The sequence below is a fragment of the Fringilla coelebs genome, assembly GCF_963513975.1.
Source record: "Fringilla coelebs genome assembly, chromosome: 14".
NCBI lineage: Eukaryota > Metazoa > Chordata > Aves > Passeriformes > Fringillidae > Fringilla > Fringilla coelebs.
The window spans coordinates 6,111,726-6,133,049 of record NC_140040.1 but is presented as its reverse complement, the minus strand read 5'-3'; the positions used below and the strand labels follow the sequence as shown (position 1 = coordinate 6,133,049).

The 21,324-nt window shown below is 59.5% G+C and overlaps 1 protein-coding gene across 2 annotated transcripts; it reads left to right on the top strand.

The window, feature by feature from the left end:
- Positions 1 to 182: 182 nt before the first annotated feature.
- On the top strand, positions 183 to 19,407 carry NDRG4 (NDRG family member 4). Of its 2 annotated transcripts, XM_084214995.1 has the most exons (17): positions 183 to 369; positions 4,063 to 4,154; positions 4,590 to 4,634; positions 10,925 to 11,030; positions 12,311 to 12,431; positions 12,695 to 12,757; positions 12,946 to 13,006; positions 13,304 to 13,390; positions 13,486 to 13,542; positions 13,879 to 13,982; positions 14,516 to 14,572; positions 14,668 to 14,719; positions 15,289 to 15,336; positions 15,577 to 15,612; positions 15,812 to 15,863; positions 16,429 to 16,467; positions 17,096 to 19,407. In XM_084214995.1, the coding sequence occupies exons 1-17, from the start codon at positions 333 to 335 to the stop codon at positions 17,248 to 17,250; spliced, it is 1,212 nt and encodes a 403-aa protein (XP_084071121.1). In that variant the 5' UTR covers positions 183 to 332; the 3' UTR covers positions 17,251 to 19,407. The 2 variants fall into 2 exon arrangements, with proteins under 2 accessions (XP_084071121.1, XP_084071122.1); XM_084214996.1 differs by lacking the exon at positions 16,429 to 16,467 and having other exon boundaries at positions 185 to 369.
- Positions 19,408 to 21,324: the final 1,917 nt, after the last annotated feature.

The following is a 21,324-nucleotide window of genomic DNA, read 5'->3' as shown; positions in this document are numbered from 1 at the left end:
AGCCTCCATCCCCCGTGCAACCCCCCGCACCCCCCGCGCTCCGCGAAACCCCCACAGTCTCCATCTCCCGTTCGCTCCCGCCTCCCTCAGCACCGTTGTTCTCCTGGTGCCCCCGTTCCCGATCCCGGCCCCGTCCCTCCCCTCCGGCCCCGACGAGGGGAGGAGGATCCGGCCGCGGGGCCGTGCCCAGCCCAGCCCCTGCGCCGCCCCGCGCACCTCGCACCGGCACCGGCACCGGCACCGGCACCGGCACCGGCTCCGCTCGCCCCCCGCGCCGGGGCCGCCGCCGCCCCTCGCAGCCCGCCCCGCCCGCCGGGACCCGCCGCCCCGGCATGAAGGTGCTCCGGCACAAGATCGAGCTCCTGACAGGTACGGCCCGGCCGCGGTGCCGGGAGCGGGGGCTGCGAATCCCGGAGGGGCGGTGGGGCCGGGGGTGGCGAGAGCCTTCATCCCCTCAGCCCCCGCCGAGGAGACGGAGCTGCCCCCACACCCGCACCCTGCCTTTGCTGCCCTGCCGTGGGTGCCGGGGTCGGGTCCTTCCCGGGCTCGGGAGGTGATGCCTCGCTGCAGCGGGGAAAGCCCAGCCCGGGGGTGCTGGGGAAGGGGGAACGGAGTCGGCAGCTCCTGGCGAAGAGAGCGGCCAGCAGGCAGCCGGGGTTGGGGGGGCCGGGGGATTGCTGGAGCATCCCTGCGGTGCCTCCCGGCTCCTCAGCCAGCCTCCCCTGGGAGTCTCCCCGCTGCTCCGACGAATGCGCTGGGCTGGGAAGGAGGCTGCTCCTAGCAACAGCCACTGCGAGACAGCCTGAGCCCCCCCAAAGCCCCCTGCTGCCACCGCCACCCCCAGACCCTGCGCTGCTCAGCCCCCCATCAGTGGCACCGTGTGCCCCGGCCTGGCGGCTCCCGTGGTGCGGCTGCCCGGTCCTGCACCCTCAGCGGTTGGGGTGGTTTGTGGGGGCTGCTGGGGTCCTGTGTCCCTCACGGGTTCAGAGGAAGCTTGGCTGTTCCTCCTGCACCGGTGGAGCAGGATGTGGCCAAACTGTGTCACACTGGGTTTTTTCTTCACCCCACTGTGGTCCCCCATCCGTCCTGCTCGGGGGGCAATGCTGTGGGCACACGGCTGTGGCTCAGACCGAGCTGCAAGTTCCCTTCCTCCCTCTCCCAGCCTCACTGAGGGCTGCTTGGCTTCACTGCCTGGCAGGGGACAGCCCTCACTTCTCCCGATTTGTCTGCCTGTTTGCTGCACGCTGCTCAGTCAGCCCGAGGTATCCGTGCCAACATCCTGTGGGCACCACATCCGTGCCAGGGCAGCACGCAGGTACTCACTGTGGGCACTCCTGTGAGACTGAGGAAACATCTGAGGAATCCCTGCCCTGTGACCAAACACACTCCCAAGTGTGAAATGGAGCTCATGATCATAAGATAATGATGATGATAATAATAATAATAATAATAATAATAATAATAATAATAATAATAATAATAATAATAATAATAAATAGTTCTACAAGGCTGGTTCTCCCCCAGTTAGCCAGCAGTGGGCTGCAGATCTCTGGGGAAGGGAAGCCAATGTGGCTGTTCCTGTCCCATCTGCATGCACGGTGCCAGGGCCCTGGTGGGGCAGAGCACTAGTCCCAGCCAGAGCAGTGATGTCCTGCTGGGTTTGGAACTGATTGGGAATTAGGGAAGAGACATGTCCTGGCTGTGCCAAGGAAACTGTGGCACCACACTGGGAAGGCAGAGGGGGAGCAGAGGTGGATGTGTTTGGGGGGGTACCCTGGGAATGGGTGTTTGTTGGGGAGCACTGGGGTGAGCTGCAAGGAAAGCGGCTCGTTGCTGGGCACCTCACCCTGGCAGAAGATGGGAGCCAAGTTGTTTTGGCTGGGAGACCTGGAGCTGTGGCTTCCTCACCAGCCCTCCACAGCGACGGTGGCCCAGTGGGGCAGGGTGGGACTGCCCACAGCCCCACAGCTATGCTGCTGAGAAGGGACAGGGGTTCCTGTGGGCTGGGTGGGGTGGCATGGGATGCGGAGCACCCAGGACAGGTGGCAGCATGGCTGTGACCCTGTTTAGTGATCCCTGACTTACTGATCCCTCCTCTACTTCCACACTCAGCACCACTTTGGGAGACTGTCCCCCCTGTGCAGGGGATGCTGTTGGGGCAGGGCTCTGCCACGTTCTCCCTGAGCCAGCTTTGCCCCCACCACGCAAACAAGGTCACGGGGCCTTTCCTCATGGCTCAGCCACCCTCCCTCCCCCCCATATTAGCTGCAGGCTGTAATTAATAAAGGCATTCACCATACACTAAGTGCTGTTCCCAGCCACCCTGGGGCCGTGGCCACACTGTGGGTTGGTGTGCTCAGCGTGGGACTCTCCTGCTCTCCTCCAGACCCAGCTAGTGGTGAGGCTGATTTTTCTCCTGTTTTTTTCCCCTGGGGTTGTGGGGTTGCTCCGTTGGTGGCTCTGCAGGCTGTGTTGGCTTGGCTGTGCTGGTGGGCTGCTGGCCAGGGCTGTCCCTGTGCCACAGAGCCATCTCCCCAGCAGCACAGCTCAGCTTGGAGCAGTGTGCCCCTCTCTTGTGCCTCTCCTTGGGGCTGATGGCACCTCTCGACATCCCCCAGCCTGGTGGGGACTCTCTGGGCAGGGAGTGACATGGAGACTCCTGGTGCTGGGTGCCCTGGGAATCTTGAGAGGCTTTGCAGTGGTGTTTCTCCTTCCAAAGAGTTCTGGACTGTTGGATGGCTCCCAAGGAGCAAGGCAAAGTGCCGTGTCTGCAGGGAGCGGGCAGGTGGCACAGACTGCTTGAGTTTTGAATGGAAAACCCGGTCGGAGGAGCAAAACCCGACTTCGGTTTATGACCAGCTCCTGTATTCCTGGTGGCTTTACAATATTTGTGGCATTTCTTGGCCTTCCCACATTGTCAGCCTGGGCTCACCTGGGTTTGGAGGTGGACAAAATGTGAAGCAGGCTCGGCTGAGGCTGTGTGGATGGAGTGGTGCTCGCACAGCCCAGAGCATCCCCGTTCTGTCCAGGGAGATTGCACGGGGGGGAGACAGCTGGGAGGGTGTGGGATCAGTGCTGGCTCATTTGGAGAAGCAACAGCTTGTCTGAAGGCTTGGTCTTGTGGAAGGGGTGAGCACAGACGCTGCAAAGGCAATACCTGAGGTCTGAGTGCAGATAACCCCTTGCACTGGGATTTGCCAGGTACCCATCCCATTCAAACACAGGGGAGCCTGGACTGTGTCCCGATGTCTTTCACCTTCTGTGTGCAGCCAGCTGCTGATCTCCTTGCTCTCTTTTGCTCTCTGAGCTGAGCTTGTGCCTGGGGGTGTTTTTGGAGATGCCAGTGTTGTTTGAGGTAAGCAGCACCCAGCCTCACACTGCTGCTGAGCAGTGGCTCCATGGAGAAGTCTGTCCCTCCAAGTCGTGGGGCTGAGGTACCAACGGGCCAGCAGCTGATTCACAGGCAAGGAGAAGGCTTTGGGAGAAAGGCTTCACATTTGGATTTCTTCCACCATTGCTATACAAACTTCAGGCTGTATCACTGTTCTCTTTCTGCTTGGAACATCCCTCTGCCTCCCAGCATGGCTGAGAAATATCACCCCTCATTCTGCCTGTGCAGGGAGATCCTCTGTCCCATCCATACCTATCTGCAGCCTAAAACTGGCCAAAAATTTGGATCTTTGACCGATGCTGAAAGCTGGGATGGAAATTTGGATGTTCTTGCTCTGGGTTAGGTGCTTACTGAGGTGACCAGCACGGACAGATGAGGCTGGCCCCTCAGTTTGCCCAAGATCATGCCCTGGAGGTAGGTTTGTCCTTAACTGGGAGAACTGGAGCTGGGTAGGAGCTGGGAGCTGAGCTCATCCAGGCACTGTCTGCTCTGTGCAGAGGGGCTCACTGCAGCCCCTGGACAACTGAAACACGAAGTGCCCATAGGAGATGGGTGAAGTGAAGCTGATTTGGGTCCTGTGCCAATGGGAGGGAGCCCCATGAAGCTCTGGAGGGCTGGGGCAAAGAGGACCAAGGAAAGGACCTGCCCTGACCTGTGCCTTGCCCTGGCAGGGCTGCTGCTGCAGGAGATGACCATGGCAGGGCTGCACGAGCTGCGCTTCACCGAGGAGAAGCCGCTGCTGCGGGGACAGGACGCCGAGCTGGTGAGTTGGTGACCACGCTGGCTCTGGCTCCTGCACGTGGGACACCAGGACAGGGGAGCTTGGGAGGGGTGGAGGGGTGGGGTGCTGGTGCTGGGGTGGTATCTGTGTGTGTGTGTGCTGGTTCTGGGTGCACATGAGTGCTCCTCAGTGTGTGCGTGCTGGTGTGGCTGAGCACAGTGAGGTCTGGAGGGATGATGGATGTGTGTGCAGAGGTTGCACATCATGCTGCATCACACTCAGGTAACACAGGCACGTGTGTGCAGCTCTTGTGGAGGGGGGTCTGTGTGTGTGTGTGTGTGTGTGTGTGCACACATGTGTGCCCCCTGCAGCCCCGGGGAGTGGTGCCTCTGGTGTCGGGGGGCTTTGTGAGCTGGGTGGGAGGGCGCTGCAGAAGTGAGGGGTGTCTCTGTCCCTAATGGCTCCTTTTCACCCCAGGAGAACTCAGATGTCTTCCTCTCCACTGTGGACACAGACTGGAAGGTAGGACCAGCCATGGGAGGTGCTGCCCACCCCCGGGTTTCACATGGAACAGCAGCCTGTGCCTGGGGAAGGCTGGGGGGCACTTCGGGGACTCAGGGTTGTTGCTGTCCCTGTTTTCATGGGATGCAGTGCCTGGTCAGTGTCTGTGCATGAGGCTGCACATCCATCATGGTCCTTGTCAGAAGGGGACAGGGGATGCTGCCAGGCATCTCTGTGCTGGCGCTCAGATGTGGCTGGTGGGCACTTGGCCATGGGCTGGGGACAAAACCTTTAAAACAGGCAATTTCTTCTCAGGAAGGCCGAGCTGCTTTTCCAGCCCCTCTAGCATTGCCATGGCAATGGTTTCCCAGGCGATGCCAGCTCCCTGCTTACATAAGGATGTTTGAAAGCCTCTTTCTCTTTTGGAGGGCTGGGGCATTGCCCCCTCTACCACCCACCTCTCTTGGAGAGCAGGGCCCCTTTGCTCCCTTTGCTGGCACCTGCCCATCTTGTACCTCCATTTCTGCTCTCCAGAGGAGCCCCATGATACAGCTCCAGCACTCCTGGGAGCTCAGCTCGGGCCTGGCTCCCACGTTGGTCTGCATCCCTCTCACATCCCTGCCAAGGCTCATCCTGCACCAGGCTCCCTGGGGAGGGAGGGTAGTGGGTAGTGCTGCCTGTCCCCCTCCCAAAGAGTTCCCCTGCCAGGGGACAACAGTGATTGTCACAACTTTAGGCTGTGTGCTGCCTCTTTGCCAGCAGTGGGACCATGGGGAGAGTGGGCTCGGGTGGTCATGGTTGAGCCCTTGCAGGTACAGCACTGAAACAACAGCACCTGTAAGGACAAAATCAATGGGAATTCATTCATCCTGGGATAAGGGCAGGGGAGCACGGGTCCCTGTTTTAGCAGGGCCAGAATTTTGGGGCTGGCCCACTCCCATGCAGGTGGGAGGGTGCAGCTGGTTAGGGAGCAAAGTCTTTGGCAGGGTGCTGGGTGCTGCCTGCTGTGGTTCACAGAGTGGGACATACCTGATGACCCTCCCAAAAGCCACAAAATAATTAAAATGGTGCCCTCCCTAGCAGCTCCAGTGAGGTGCTGGGGCTGGGAGCAGCAGGGTGTGCAGGGCTGGGCTGCTCCTTGCTCTGCTTGCTCAGGGCTTCTGTTGGCCGCTGGAGGAGATACCAAACCTCCTGGTGTCACCAGAGTGAGAGAAAGAAGGGAGAGGGAGGTGAGGAGGGAGGGAGGTGGCAGTGCCAGGCTGCCCAGAGCTCTCAGTAGCACCAGAGGCACCAGAATGGCTCTGGCTCAGCTGTGCTGGGGCAGGGCTTGGTTGGCATGCAGGGGATATTAAAGAGCAATGACCCTCCCAGGACAATTGTTGTGTATTTCAGGGGTTGGCCCATGGTGGCACTGAACTGTGTCCCTGGTTGTGCCCAAGTGGAGCAGTTCTGGACAGCAAATGCCACAGGGATGCACCTCCATGCCCTCAGGACCTAAAAAAGGAATTGGGCAACAACCAAGGCAGCTCTTCCCAAGCCAGCCAGACCCTGCGACCTCTTGGTTTCCCTCCAAGAGCCTCCAGGCAGGGATGGGCTGAGTTTCCTGGGCTATGCAGGGCAGCACCTCCTTTTCTCCACTCTGACATTTTCAAGTTGGTGCAGTGCAAAGGCTGGGGGCTGCCTGCCATTCCCTGGGGAGGTCTTACCCAATTTTCTAGGCTCACCTCCTTGGGATAATCCAATCCAGCCCCAGCTTAACTTTTCACTGTGTGTCTGCTCCTCCCTTGAGGCAGTCATTGATGGGATGCTCAGGCATGGCTGGGGCAGTGGGGGGTCCTGGGGAGCCTCCACTTCTGCCACCAGCCAAAGTAAAGCCCTTGAGACATAAGCCAAGGCGCAGGAGAGCTGGGGGAAGGTGCCCTGGGACCTGGGTGCCCTGGATCCTGCAGGAGGTCTGGGCCACCCACCTGGCAAGTGGGCTAGTAGCCAAGGCAGTGGTGATCCCATTTGATGCTACTCCAGCAAAATCAGCCTTGCTCAGCTCTCCCATCTCCCTGAAGCCCTTTTGCATTTACCTTGGCTCTTCTACCCCTTCTGTCTTCTTAGCCACTTTCTGTCTTTTCTTGTCCCTCTGCATCTCTTGTTTTTTTCTGGGGACTGTGGCTGTCATGGTCTTTGTCTCTACAGGCAGCAGGGCTGGGGAAACCAAAACTGGAACCTGGAATGCCAGGAACCACCCGTGAGCTGGGCTTCCCCATCATGCCCAGTCCTTCATTTGCAGAGATGCCTCTTTCCAGGCCTGGATCTGAGCTCCCCACAGGACAAAGCAGTCAGAGTAAAGCTTGGTGGAGGCAGTGTGAATGTCATCCCTCTGCCTGCCTGTCCTTTCTCCCACATCCAGACCTTCTGGCTGTGCAGCCCTGGCTTGTTTGTAGGACATGGCTTTCAGATGGTTCCTGAAAGGCAGTGAGGGGACTGTGGGACTCCTTCTCTATCCACGACTGCCCAAGCTGGGCAGTGGTGCTGGGCAGGGGCAGGGGCAGGCAGGGTGCAGGGGAGGGCACCCCAGACTGCTGGGGAGGTTTAGGGCTGTGGTGGTAAGAGGCCTCGTTGGAATCAGGGAAGAAATCATCCGCATGCACACATGGGAATACTCACACGTGTGTGCATGCACGCAGCATGTGCCAGTCCAGGGACACAATCCAACCCCTTGGAGCTGCTGGATTGTTCCTCCTCCTGCTTTATTTGCCTGCCACTGGTGATGCCCAGGTCAGGGAGGAACCCTGCACATCCCCTGCCTACCATCATCCCGCAGCAGGTGGGACGAGTGTGCTGCTGGGTGAGGTAACACAGGCGCAGACATGTGTGTGTCCCTCTGTGCACACCCGTACAAGGTTCTGCAGGTGTGCAGCTCACTGTGCATGCACCAGCACTGGTGATGGCCATGGCATCCATGCTGAGCACACGGGAGGAGGATGCAGCAGGTGTGCTCCTGGTGTGCACGGCATGTACAGGAACAGCTACTGCTGACACACACAGGGCCTGGCCTGGGGGGCGGGCCAGAATATTTTGTGGGGTGCACGTGCTTCGGTGTGGGTATGGTATTAATTTTCCCAGTTTTCCCTGGCAGACAGGGTTTTGCCTGGCCCGTGTGTGTCTGTGTTGGTACGTGTTCCTGTGCATGCACACGCGTGGCCACGTGCGTGTGGCACAGCACGCCTGCCGTGTCCCTCTCCTGCTCTTCTGCGTGTGCCCCTGTCCATCTGTGGCCGTGTGTGTGCTGCCCGGCCTGGGCACGGCTGCAGGGCCCTGGGCTGGGCGGCTGCGGGCTCGGCCGCGGCTCTGTGTGGCTGCAGCCAGGTGTGTGCAGCGGGCACAGCGAGCACTGCCCTGGCCGTGCTGGACCGGCATCCGCGGGACGCCAGTCCAAACACCCCGCCTGTCTCCGTCTGCCGAAAGAGGGAAGATGGAGAAGGTACCGCACGGTGCCAGGCGATTTTCCTTCATAAACAAGGGTATTTGGGGCCAATTGGAGCATGAATAATTCCCGCGGCAGCCAATGGCTGAGTGCTGGCTCCATCGCGGCGCTCGCCTGCAATGGAGGCCAAACCTGCCGAGGGGGAAGGGCGAGGGAGGGCTCAGCGCAGGGCTGGGGCTCCGCTATAAATCCAGGCGAGGGGCTGAGCCAGCGCAGAGCTCAGCTCAGCCCCGGCCGCTGCGTTACTGTGCCCCGCACCCGCACCTCCAGCTTGGCCCAGCTGCCTGAGCATCCTCGTCCGCCCAGCTCCTCACCATGCCGGAGTGCTGGGATGGGGTAGGTACCGCCGCTCCCGTGCTCGCTGCCTTCCCTCCCTCCCTCCCTTCCTCTCTCCCTCGCCAGGTGTTTTGCCCCAGCGTCTCTCCTGCGTGCTCAGGCTGGGCCTTTGCAGCCAGCAGGGCTCGGCGTGGGTCAGGCAGGCATTGGGGCAGGGAGGACCCACGGCTGGGGAGCCCTTCCTTCCCCCAGCCCGGCTGCCGCATCCCTGATGTGCTGCAGGTTTTGGGGACGCATTGTCCTTGAGCGTGTCCTCCCCGAGGCGGGCAGAGATGCTGTGCCCAGGCGGAGGGTGAGCAGCTGTGGCCCGTGCTGGGGCTGTGTGCGGACGGGGGCACACTGCCCCTTGCCCACCCCCTGCAGAGCTGCAGAGGGAGAGTGTCTCTGGCTGTTTTGAAACAAGCCCTCAGTTGTTTTCTGGCCTCTGCGGTGATGGCAACACCCGATGGCAACAGGCTGGTGCAGAGGGGGTGAGTGAGGTGGGAGCACTGCAGCGGTGAGCAGGTAGCCTGGACATGGGTGGGCTTTGTCAGACACCTATGGGTGCTGAGACCCCCATGCCCCTCCTCGCTGGGGCTGGGGGTTGTCTGTGCCCCTCTCTCCTTGCTGAGGTTGTCTGTGCCCCTCTCCTTGCTGCGTGCATCCCCTGCATCCCCTGCATCCCGAGGCTCTTCCCCCAGCGAGCATCTCTGCGGCAAAGGGCAGGGCTGTGGTAGCCAGCGGTGCTGCAGAGGCTGCACCACGGGCAGGATGTGCCTGGCCTGGTGGAGGGCGGGGGGCAGGAAGGAGCAGTGCTGAGGCTGGATCTGCTACCGTGGGCAGGTGATTTTGGATTGAAAGCTGAGCTGTTGGGCATGTGATGGGGACCACGGGGATGGTGATGGCAAGGAGGCAGCCCTGTGCCCAGGACCAGACCACATGGATGTCTCTGCTCTGTGACCTTGGGCCAGGCCCTTGCTGTGCCTCAGTGTCCCAATCCGTTGTTGCAGAGGGATGTCACTGCTCATGCACTTCTGCCTGATGCAGCTGCAGGGGGTGGAGGGACAGCTGTGGATGAGGGCTGGGGTCAGGGTGCCCTTGGGTGTGAAGAGATGTCTCCACAGAGCCCTGGATCTGCTTTTGGCCGCCGTGTTCCCCCAGGGACAGCAGGTCTCAGTGAGGAGAGGCACTGCAGTGAGGAGACCCTGTCCCCAGGCTGTTCCTCCCACCCAGGCCCGTGTCCTTCAGAGTCCTTGGTGGCGTGTAACCCGCGTGAGCATCCACGTACCTGCTCCCCTCCCACCAGCCCAGCCATGGGGCTGCCAGTGCCAGCAGTGAGGACCGTGATGCTTGGGCACCCTGCCACCATCCCCTGCCCTGCCCTGCCCTGCTCAGCACATGCTGCTCCTGCACCCAGCAGATCCCAGCCTTGGGGTCACTGCTGCTGGACTGGCTGGTGGGCACGGGCATCTGGAGGGGACCTCTGGTTCCTTGTCCTTGGGGAGCACCTGGGCTCAGTTTCCTGTGCTGGCTGGCAGCAAGAGCCAGGATGTGGAAGGAAAGGAGCCCTCCTAGACAGGGAAACTGAGGCACAGGGTAGATTTTGTGGGGGCACTGCCATTTCAGACCAGGGTTTTTAAAGTTACTTTAGCTGTAATTTTGGGATCAGTTGCAGCATTTCCTGGAGTGCTGTCCAGGGTCTGACCTCTGCCTGTTTGTCCCAGCTACATCAAATCTGCACCCAACTGGGCCATGCTGCGAGCCCCTACCATATTGCCAAAATTTTCTCCGTCTCCAGCCCTTGAGATCTCCTCTTCTGGGCTGTGGTCCACCTGTCCCATCCTATTATCTTCCTCTCTCAAGCCCTCTTGGATCCATCCCTTGATACCATTCTGTGATCCCATCCCATGATACACATGTCTGATCCTACATCCTGTGATCCTATCCAGTCTTCCCTTCCCTTCCCTTCCCTTCCCTTCCCTTCCCTTCCCTTCCCTTCCCTTCCCTTCCCTTCCCTTCCCTTCCCTTCCCTTCCCTTCCCTTCCCTTCCCTTCCCTTCCCTTCCCTTCCCTTCCCTTCCCTTCCCTTCCCTTCCCTTCCCTTCCCTTCCCTTCCCTTCCCTTCCCTTCCCTTCCCTTCCCTTCCCTTCCCTTCCCTTCCCTTCCCTTCCCTTCCCTTCCCTTCCCTTCCCTTCCCTTCCCTTCCCTTCCCTTCCCTTCCCTTCCCTTCCCTTCCCTTCCCTTCCCTTCCCTTCCCTTCCCTTCCCTTCCCTTCCCTTCCCTTCCCTTCCCTTCCCTTCCCTTCCCTTCCCTTCCCTTCCCATGATTTGTCCTGCTCCCCCCCCTCTGGGATACCCAGAGATGTTTTTTTCCTGGGACAGCTGCTCCTCTTTCCTGTGTCTTCCCACGGGACCCAGCCATTTGGGGAAGCAGCAGGGAAAGGTGTGATGGCAGAGCAGGAGAGGATGAAAGAATTCCTTAGGGCAGGTGGGCATCACCCCATCTCTCCTCTTCCCCAGGAACACGACATTGAGACCCCCTACGGGCTGCTGCACGTGGTCATCCGGGGCTCTCCCAAGGGGAACCGCCCGGCCATCCTGACCTACCATGATGTGGGCCTCAACCGTGAGTGCTGCTCCTGGCCTGGGGCTGCAGGGCAGGCAGGGCTGAGCCCCAGCGGGTGCCAGGACATCGCCCCTGGCTCAGCTCCTTTGCCTCCACCCGTGGCTGCATCTGAAAGCACCAGGGGAGTTTGGATGCTCAGCTGGACACAAAGCCCAGGCGAGGCACAGCCAGGAGTGCTTGGCCACCCCGGTGCTGGCTGCCTGCCTGCCCACAGCAGCAGGGATGGGACATGGGGGATGCTGCCCACAGCAGGCAGGGATGGGACATGGGGGATGCTGCCCACAGCAGCAGGGATGGGACATGGGGGATGCTGCCCACAGCAGCAGGGATGGGACATGGGGGATGCTGGGCTGGTCCTCACTGCCACCGCCAGCCCTTGGTATTCAGAGCGTGGATCCAGCTGGCAGCAGGGCTGAGTGGGGGACAAAAGAGATGGGGAATAGCAGAGAGGAGGGACCCTGAGCTGGGGCTCTGATGTGGAGATGCTGCACTTTCTGTCAGCCTGCAGCCCTAGACCTGCACCCCGAGCCCTGTCCCTCCAGCTGAGCCAGGATGCCCAATTCCCTGTGAGTGGGGAGAAGCATCTCCCGTTCCGCTGGCGGCTGAGGCTGAGTCACTGACATGCCACATGAGCTGTGTCACCATTGCAGCAGCTCTGGCTGTTCAGGTACACGTCACGCTGGCTGCAATGGGCCTCACAACCTGCCTCACTCCACGTGTTGGGAGGCATGTCCCAGCACTGATGCCGTGGGACAGGACCCCTCCAAGCCCCAGCAGTGTCTGTATCCTACTGCAGTTCTGGGGTCTTGTCCACAGCTGGGGATGTTTCTTTGACTCTTTCCAAGCAGGGAGATTTGCAGCTGTTCCTCAAATCCTGTGGTTTTTTGAGCCCTTTTTGGGGATTTTGGACAGGGCTAAGACCCCCAGGCTGCTAATCCTGCTGCCCACTGGGTGGTCTTGCAGTCCTGGGTTCTGCATCCCTCAGTCCCATCCTTCTGAGGTTCCCCAGTGAGGTCACCCCAAACTCCTCATTCTGGCTGTGTCTGTCCATCCCCATGCCTCCTGACACCTGTAGGGATGCAGCCCTTGCTAACAGCAGCTGTGGTCTCTGCTGGGAGGACAAGGAGCCTGGAGGGAAGGGGATGGGATGGTTTTGGTGGTTTGTCACCTCCTGGTTGAAGGGCAGTGGGAGGGTGGGCAGCTGCTGTCCATGCTCCCTTGGCCCACCAGGCCCCAGTGTCGGGATGTTTGGTCTCTGATACCCACCTGCCCTTTGACAGACAAGCTTTGTTTCAACACCTTCTTCAACTATGAGGACATGCAGGAGATCACAAAGCACTTTGTGGTGTGCCACGTGGATGCACCAGGACAGCAGGCAGGAGCCTCACAGTTCCCTCAGGGGTAGGTGCCAGCTGCAGGAGCTCACTGTGCCTGCTGGGGTGTCACCTCCCTGCCCCTTGGGTTGTTGCTGCCTGGCAGCTGTGCCCTGCCTGTGGGTCTTTCCAAACTGTGCCAAAGCTTGTGGCAGATGACTGGCCCAGGGTGGGTGGTTTGAAGGTGGGTGGGATTTCTCTGCCCATTTCAGGCAGCCCAGCTGTCCTGTCCCAGATACTCTGCTCTGAACAGGTTCCATAACCACCATCCTGTGCCTCCCTGTGCCACAGGTACCAGTATCCATCCATGGACCAGTTGGCTGCCATGTTACCCAGTGTGGTGCAGCATTTCGGGTGAGTCAGTCTCTCTTCCACAGCTGAGGGTCCTGGGCATGGAGATGGACAGAAGACAAGGATTTGGGGCTGGGGGAGTTGTCCCTGTAAGCTGGCATCCTGCAAGTCTTCTTGCTGTGGGTGGAGGGGTGTCCCAGGGAATGTGTTAGAGCCTGCTGTCCCTCATATGGACCTCTCCATATTTCCAGGTTCAAGTATGTGATCGGGATCGGTGTTGGGGCAGGAGCCTACGTGCTGGCCAAGTTTGCGGTGAGCCTGGGGCTGGGATGGGCTGGCCTTGAGCTGCTTGTACCTGCTGTTAGTCCAGGGCATGGGGAAGAGCAGGAGCTGATACCTCCAGGCAGTCTCTGTTGCTGCAAAGGCTCCTGGGGGGTTGGGGCATCCAGGACAGCAGTGCCAAGGTCACAGTGGCTGGGCAGTCTTGCCACAGGATGGGGTCACATCAGCTCCATGCAATGCCTGTGCAGTGGCTCTGGTGGGGGGCTGCCCAGGGCACACCTCCCCTCCCCTCTGAGCCTTGAGCCTCTCCCCTCTTGCTCTCTGCAGCTCATCTTCCCTGACCTGGTTGAAGGGCTGGTCCTGATGAACATCGACCCCAATGGCAAAGGCTGGATTGACTGGGCAGCTGCCAAGGTGGGCAGGCCCTGACCCCTCCTCCCAGTCCTGGTGGCTTCCTGGGGCAGGAGGCAGCCACGGCAGTGCAGTAACCCCCTGTGCTCCCTCTGCAGCTCTCCGGCCTCACCAGCACGCTGCCAGACATTGTCCTCTCCCACCTGTTCAGCCAGGTAAGGGCTGTGCATCCTCCAGGCCCCTGCCACCAGCCCCTGGCCCAGCATCCCAGCTGGGTCACCCTGGGTCGCCCTGCCAGGTGCCACAGTGCCACTGGGCCTGTCCCATCTACAGGGTTGGGCTCAGTCAAGCCTTGCCTAGTCTGAGGCTTAACCCTGATGAGTGTGTGAGCCGTGCCCATGTCCTGCCTGGCTGTGCTGCCTGCAGCACCACTGTGCCCAGCTGCATTGCCCAGCATCCCCCTTCTCATCCGTGCTGGCTGGCATGGGCAGGACTTGGGGAGCAGGGTGTGTCCCCAGCACCGCCCTGACCTCCATCCCCTGCTGGCACAGGAGGAGCTGATGAACAACACGGAGCTGGTGCAGAGTTACCGGCAGCAGATCGGCAGTGTGGTGAACCAGTTCAACCTCCAGCTCTTCCTCAACATGTACAATGGGTGAGTGCTCCAGGCAGCCCTGCTGCATCCCTGTCTGTGGTAGGGTGAGGGGCTGCAGTGCTGGTGCGTGGCTCTGAGGTCACTGTGAGAACCCAGGCCCCTGCTGGGTGTTGTCATCACCCTCCAGTGCATGCAGGCAGCAGTGCAAAGTTGTCTGCCACTGCTGGCTGGGGATGTCGAGTGCTGGTACCTGAGCCAAAGCCTTGCCATGTCCCAGAGCCCACTGCCATAGGTTCACATTCCTACATCTCCTCCTGCACTGGGTGCTGGCACAGGTCTGGGAAAGGGGGCAGAGATGCTGTTCCATGCATGCAGGGGCTTGGGAGCCCTGCCACTCTGCTGGGTGCTGCATCCTGTGGCACAGGCTCTGCTTTGGCCGTTTCAGAGATGGCCCTGGCATCCTCCATACACAAGGTGCTGGGACAGCGGGGCTGGGTGTGGCTTCTTCAGGCTGGCAGTGGCCTGATTCTTGTGCTGTGGCATCGGTGGCGGCACCTGCCCATGAGCTCACACTAGCCTTTCTCCTCCATCAGCCGCAGGGACCTGGACATCAACCGGCCTGGGACTGTGCCCAATGCCAAGACACTGCGGTAAGAGTCACACCAGCAAGTCATGGAGGGGTCCCAGGGCAGGGGAATTCACTCAGACCACACCCTGACCAGGCCCCTTCTCCTGTCACTTCCAGCTGCCCCGTGATGCTGGTGGTCGGAGACAACGCGCCCGCTGAGGAGGGGGTGGTGAGTGCTGGGGCAGCGCCTGCAGGGCGGCGGGCGGGCGATGCCCACGCACGGACACGCACATGTTCACTGCCTGCTCAGACACACGGCAGCTCCTGGGGGTGGGAGCCTGCTCGTGTGCAGACCTGCCTGCTCGTGTGGGCACCTGTGCACATGCAGCTCTGCATGGTTGCCACACCTGGAAAACTTCCCCTTCTTCTATGCCCAGATGTGCTCACACCGTGCACGCTCGGCTGTGTCGGCACACGGGCACACTCCCTGCTTGGCCACGTGCACCCACACAGCTGCTGGCACACTTGTGTGACACAGAATGCCTTACCAGTCCCCCTCACCTTCCATTCCAGTCCTCACCCTTGCCCAGACTCATGGGAGGAAAGTCCCCTCTGTCCCATGGCAGGGATAGTGGTCCTGCAGGCGCAGGGCTCACCTAGTGCTCTGTCTGCTCCTGGCTGGGGTGAGATTTGCCATCTGGAATGGCAAATTCCAGTGGGCCAGTGGTGGTACGTGTGGAAAACTTCTGCTTGGCTACTGGCTTCCTAGGGTGCTAATATCATCTCTCTTGCCTGCAGGTGGAGTGTAACTCCAAGCTGGATCCCACCAACACCACATTCCTGAAGGTAAGCTGGTGAAAAAGGGCAGTAGGGAGGTTCCTGCTGCCTATGAAGTGCCCCATTGCCATCTGCCCAAGGGCTGCAGGGTGTCCCCATCTCTCCATTCCAGGTCCATCATGACCCTTGGAGCTGGGGGTGTATGGGGAGAGCAAGGTGACCCCAGCGGTGGGATGCTGCCAGCGGGTACAGGGGGATGGTGGGCAGTACAGGAACCCTCCCAAACTAAGCAGGACCTTCTCTTTGCAGATGGCTGACTCTGGTGGGCTGCCCCAGGTCACACAGGTGAGCCCTCACAATTTCCCCAGTTACCTGGGCATACTGGGCCCTGAGACATGCACTGGTGCTGTCCTTGGCTAGCTGGGCATGGGCTGATGAGAGCATAGGGGTCTCACACTGGGGCTGCCAGAAGCTGCTCGGGGCTGAGAGGGGATCTCAGCCTCAGTGCTGCCTCAGTTCAGCTCACTCTGCTCTCTCCCTGCAGCCAGGCAAGCTGACTGAAGCCTTCAAGTACTTCCTGCAAGGCATGGGCTACAGTGAGTGCTGGGGCTGGGTTGGGGCTGGTGTGGGTCTGGGTGTGCCTATGTGTATGTGCTGAACTGCTGCAGATGTGTCTGTCTGTGTGTCCACAGGGGAGTGGGGTGAACAGGCTCTGTGTGCACACAGATGTGTGTACAAGGGCTCTGTGTGTACAAATGTGTGTGTCAGGCTCCCTGTGTTGGTGTGCACGTGTGTGTGTGTGGGCATGCACGAGCAGGGCCTGTGTGTGTGCAACAAAGACAAGCAGAGCTCATGTGCAGAAGTCTGTGTGTATGTGTGTGCACAGTTTAAGACCATGTGTGTGTCCATGTTGACCTGTGTGTGCATGCTTGCAAAAGTCCATGTGCACGTGTGTGTTTGCAGGTCTGTTGCATGTGTGTGTGTGTGTGTCTGTGTGTGTGTATGTCTGTGTGTGTCTGTGTGTGTGTGCAGTCTGCGTGCACAGGGACAGCTCCGTGTGCAGGCACACGTGGGCTGGGCAGGGGCTCCTGGCCCAGAGGAGCAGCTGACAGGGCTGACACTCTCTCTCTGCCCTCCCTGCCCTTCTCCTGCCCCTGCCAGTCACCCACCTGAAGGATCGGAGGCTGAGTGGAGGCACAGGTACCGCTCAGTGCCCACTGCTGCATGGTGCCTGCCTGGCCTGTGCCCTCCAGCTGCCTGGGCACCTTTGGGAGCAGCCTGGGTGCAGGACTGGCCCTTCCCAGCTGGATGCCCACTGCCTCGCTCTGCTTTGCCTGAGATGGCACCCTAAGCCAGGGCTGGGGGCTGAGAATTGGCATTCAGAGAATTCCCCCTCCATGCAAGCACAGTCTCAGCAGTGTGCCCACTGTGCCCTCCTCCAGGCAGGCCAGGAGCTGTCAGTGAGCTGGCAGGAGCTCACTGGCCATCCTGGCTGGGGGAGGGTGCCACCTTCCCTGCACACCCTGGGCAGCCAGGGAAGCTCTGATCTCAGCTCACTCTTTTCCTGGAGCATGGTAGTCAGGGGTTCCCACTGCCTGATGCCCAGAGGTTGCATGCCCAGGAGTAACTCTGGTGTTCAGCCTGCCCAGAGCAGCCCTGTCCTGCTGTCCCTTACCTGGAGCTGCTCATGTTGTCACAGCACCGCTTGCTGCAAGCTTGTGTCCAGGCTCAGTTGCATCGGGGAGCAGGGCTGCTGGCAATGTTGGCTCAGCCCCTCAGGTTTTCAGAGGGATCTGAGCACCCCGGCCGTCTCTCTGTGCCCGTGCAGTGCCATCTGCCAGCATGACCCGCCTGGCACGCTCCCGCACGGCCTCCCTCACCAGCGCCAGCTCCGTGGATGGCACCCGCCCGCGTGCCTGCACCCACTCGGAGAGCACCGAGGCCATGGGGCAGATCAACCACACCATGGAGGTATCGTGCTGAGGCCCACGCCTGCCGCCGACGTCTCCTTCAGAGCCATCTCCCATCCGTCAGCATCCCGCCAGCACCCACCTGCCCCGTGGACATCCTCCACCAGGGCCCTCGCTTCTTCGGGGTCAATTTGTCTTCTTTGCCGTTGGCCTCATCCCCTTGTCTGGTACAGGAGAAGGAGAGGGGCTTCGTCCAGCAGTCACACATGGTTCTGCATTGGTCCTCACCCTCCCGAGCATCGGCTTGGCCCCGGCTTGGGAGGGTGGGTGGCAGGGAGACAGGGCCAGGATGGGGTAGCAGGGTCAGGGTGGTGAAATGGGGACAGGATGTTGGGATGGGATGATGGGATGGGACAGCACGTGGAGAGGACACAGGAGGTAGGTTGGTCTCCCAAGTTCGACTGATGGCTGACCAAAAGGAAGACAGGAACAGGGAACAGAGAGCAGCGCTTAACTGGGAGGTCACTGGTCTGTTCCTAGGGATGCAGTTTTCATTTCTCCCTGATGGCCCACTCTAGGGAGAGCTAGCACAGGATCCCCCAGCACACCCAGGACTTGCTACCCCAGAGCTGGCTGAGCCTCATGAGAAATCACATCCCAAACTGTCTCTTCGCCCTGGTCATGTATCCTGAGGGCTGCCCTGGGGTAACTGGAGAGAGGTCAGCCCTACTCCAGAAGCTGTATGGGCAGAAGGGTGGCATGAGTGTCCCCCTGCCACCGGTGGTGGCACTTCCTTCGTCCCTTGTTGCAAGAAGGACAATTACCACCTGCCACCAGAAATGCACTGGGGAGGGGGGAATTGGCTGGCTTGGCCCCTGCCACACTGTCAGTTCCACTCCCAGCTCTTGGGCTGAGCCTGCCAGGGTCCAGAGGCCACTGTTTTAGGGGATGTCACACAGCAAATCCCACCTCAAGTTTTGCCACAACCTATGGGTGTCATCACCGAGGAGCCATTAGCAATAAATGAGACACTCCCCCCGCCGTGCTGGGGAGCCCTCAGCACCCTCTGTCCCGCAGGGTGCCTCACCACAAGGTGCTGTCACTGTGGGGTGACCTATGGGATGTGGGGAGCACTCCATGGTCTGGCTTTGCCCACACAGCTGCCCAGACCCACAGTGGCTCCCCAGATCCACAGCCCACCTCCAGCACTTTGCCTGCGCTCTGAGCGGGGCGTCTCTCAAGGGCTTGGCTCCCCCCAGGCCGTGGGGCCCCCTCTGGCCACCCACTCCAGGTGGCTCGTGCCTCTCTCAATGGCACGGAGACCCCTGTCATTGCATAACCCCAGTGATGGCCACCCAGCCTCTGCTGCTGGAGCAGCCGTGCCCAGCCCCTCCTGGCACAGGTAAGGATGGCCCTGCCTCTGCTGATGGGTCTCTGTAGGTGGTCCATGGGCGACCTGAGCAGGGAACCCACCAGGTGCCACCGCCTGGGCGAGCAGAACCAGCCCGCTGGAGCAGGTCCCAGCCAGCCCTACAAAATCATTCTACCCTCAGACCCCATTCCTGCTGCCCAGTGAAGGGCACAGAGCTCCTGGGGCTCCCAGCGGGTGTATGAGGGCTTTTGGCCCTGAGACCCGTGCCCCACCCAAACCCTCCCCTAGTAAAAGGCCACCCCAAAACACCAGTGTGCCCCTTTGTCCCCCACTTTGTTCTGCTGTGTGCTTCCTTCTTGGTGTGACTCTGAAAGCTACGTAGCTCCTTTTTACGGTAGATACCGCTGCGATCTCTTGTTTTCTCAGCGTGTCCTTCCAGATGATATATATATATAAATACCTATACATAATATATATATAAGGGTTTGCCCAATCCCTGACCTTTTTGGGTTCACTCCTCCTTGCATTCTTGTCCAAGCAGTGCCGTGTGGTTCCCCTGGAGGTGGTGTGGCCGTGCTCGCCTTCAGTTCCTCACCTTGGTTTTGTTGGTTGGTTGGTTTGGTTTTCCCTGGTGGTTTGTTCTTTTGATTTTTGTTGGTTTTCCTTTTTTTCCCAGTCACAGCGGAATTTAACACATTTTCCTGTCTGAGTGCAGCCTGGTTTTGTCACAGCGGCATGGAGGCCGCAGCACTCGTGAGACAGCAATATGTAAACCGGATTTAACTAACCTGTTGCTGTAGAGAGGAGTTACTGTGTTGGAAATAAACCAACTAACTAATAAAGATGTTAAGAACCTGCTGTGCTCTTTACAACATGCTGCAGGGGAATGGGTCTGAGCCCACCTGGGGCCTGCCTGCAGAGACGTGGCAGGCATGGGGGACAAGGGGGACACACCTTGGCCACCAACCCCCCTAGTGATGCCCACAGGACCCAGGGTGCGCATGGGGGAAAGCTGTGGGGTGCTTTGGCTTTAGGGTACCCATAGGCAGGCTGCCCTGTGTTTAAAGAGTGGATGGAGGCTGGAAAGCTGCCAGTTGTAGCCCAATGAGGTTGGATCCTAGGGGTGTCCACTGGGGAAAAAAAGATCTGTGGCTGCACACCTCTGGGGATGAGCAGGGCCCTTGGGAGACTCAGCTTCCCTGTCCACTGCCAGGGCCCCTGTTTGTCTCCCCATCAAGGTCTGAGTGTCCCAGGCCACAGCCCTTTCCAAATGCATGAAGTCCTACCAGGGAAGGATCCCCTCCCTACAAGCTAGTCCTTGTCCCTGCTCGAGTGTGTCTGCCCTGTGCTGGGTCACTCCAGACTGGTCCCAGTCCCTGCAGAGAGGCCCAGAGTCAAAGCATGGAGACACTGGCTGTGTGGTCCACACTCATGGCTGCCTGGGGTGGGCACAGAAAGACTGGACATGTGGGGGAATGCAAAGGGCCAAGGCTGAGCTGAGGTGTGGGCAGGCAGCCCAGGAGCCTTTCTTGGCTGGTCTGGTTCTGCTGGTCAGGGTGAGCCTCACTGGGGGGAATGGGGTACTCTGCACACACCCTTATCACTGAAATGCAGAAATGCAGCTGTATCCATCCAGGGCATCATGCAGACTTTATGCTGTGCAGATGGCTGGGATAGGATGTCAGACAAATGATTTCCACGTTCCCACTGAATGCAATTCATGGAGTGTTGGATGCTGAATACTGACAGACTGCAACAGGAAGAAAACGAACAACTCCATATCCCTACAGTACTACTGCTAGATTAAAACTCTTTTTCTGTACTTCAGATTAAATAATCTATTTTCTTAGGACCTGGCCCATCTCACCATTCAGTTACCTCTTCTTGGACCAGAAGCAAGTATGTCACTGAAGCTTTCCTTCCCAAATGTTTACCCAAAACCGTATAGTCACAGCTTTTTTTAATACTGCCAGTAATACTCTCAGGGGAACAGGCTGTTGATGATGCATGAGTTTTTATTTCTAGCAGGAGGAGAAAATTTAGTACGAGATCATCCCTTGGGGGAACCTGCAAAGCAATGGGAGCAGCAGGGCAGAAAAAAATTCGGGCTGTTTTTTCTGGCCATATACGGATGCCATTAGTGGGGAGTGAGGGAACGATATAGGTCAGTGTCTCAAATAGTGCATGAAAATTCGACTTAGAGCCTGCGGTGCATCTGTGAGGCTGCACTGCCACCTGGTGCGGTCTGAAGCGCTCACAGCCTCTGCCCAGCGCTGCCTTTGTCTTGATTTTGTTTAAAACACCCCACCAAAGGACAACAATGCTGTTACAACTGCTGGCTGCTGGGTTTGGTTATGTAAACAGCCAGGAATATGACAGCACACAGGTCTGGGAGTCAGAAGCAGCTGAGCAATGGTGACAGCTGTTCCCCCTCCATCTGTCACAGCTGCACAGGGGAGAGGGCTTCAGCTGCCAGCACAGTTACTGCAGCTTTCTGCCAACTCACTGAATGCTTCAGCCTTTGCAGCTGACTGCGCTGTGTCACCAGGTGAGCCAGGCTTGGCAAAGGTGACTGTGTTTGTGTCTCAGAGCAGGTGAAGGCACCTGCAAGGTCCCAGGTGGGTGTTGGCTCAGCCAGGTTCCTCTCTCCAGCCAGGCCTTCCTCAGCAAGGATCCCTCACTAATGAGGAGGAGTCTCATCCCCGAGATGAGGTGGGGACAGCTAAGGGCACAAAGCTTCAAGACCAGTTCATTTCCCACTGCTTCCCAGGGCCT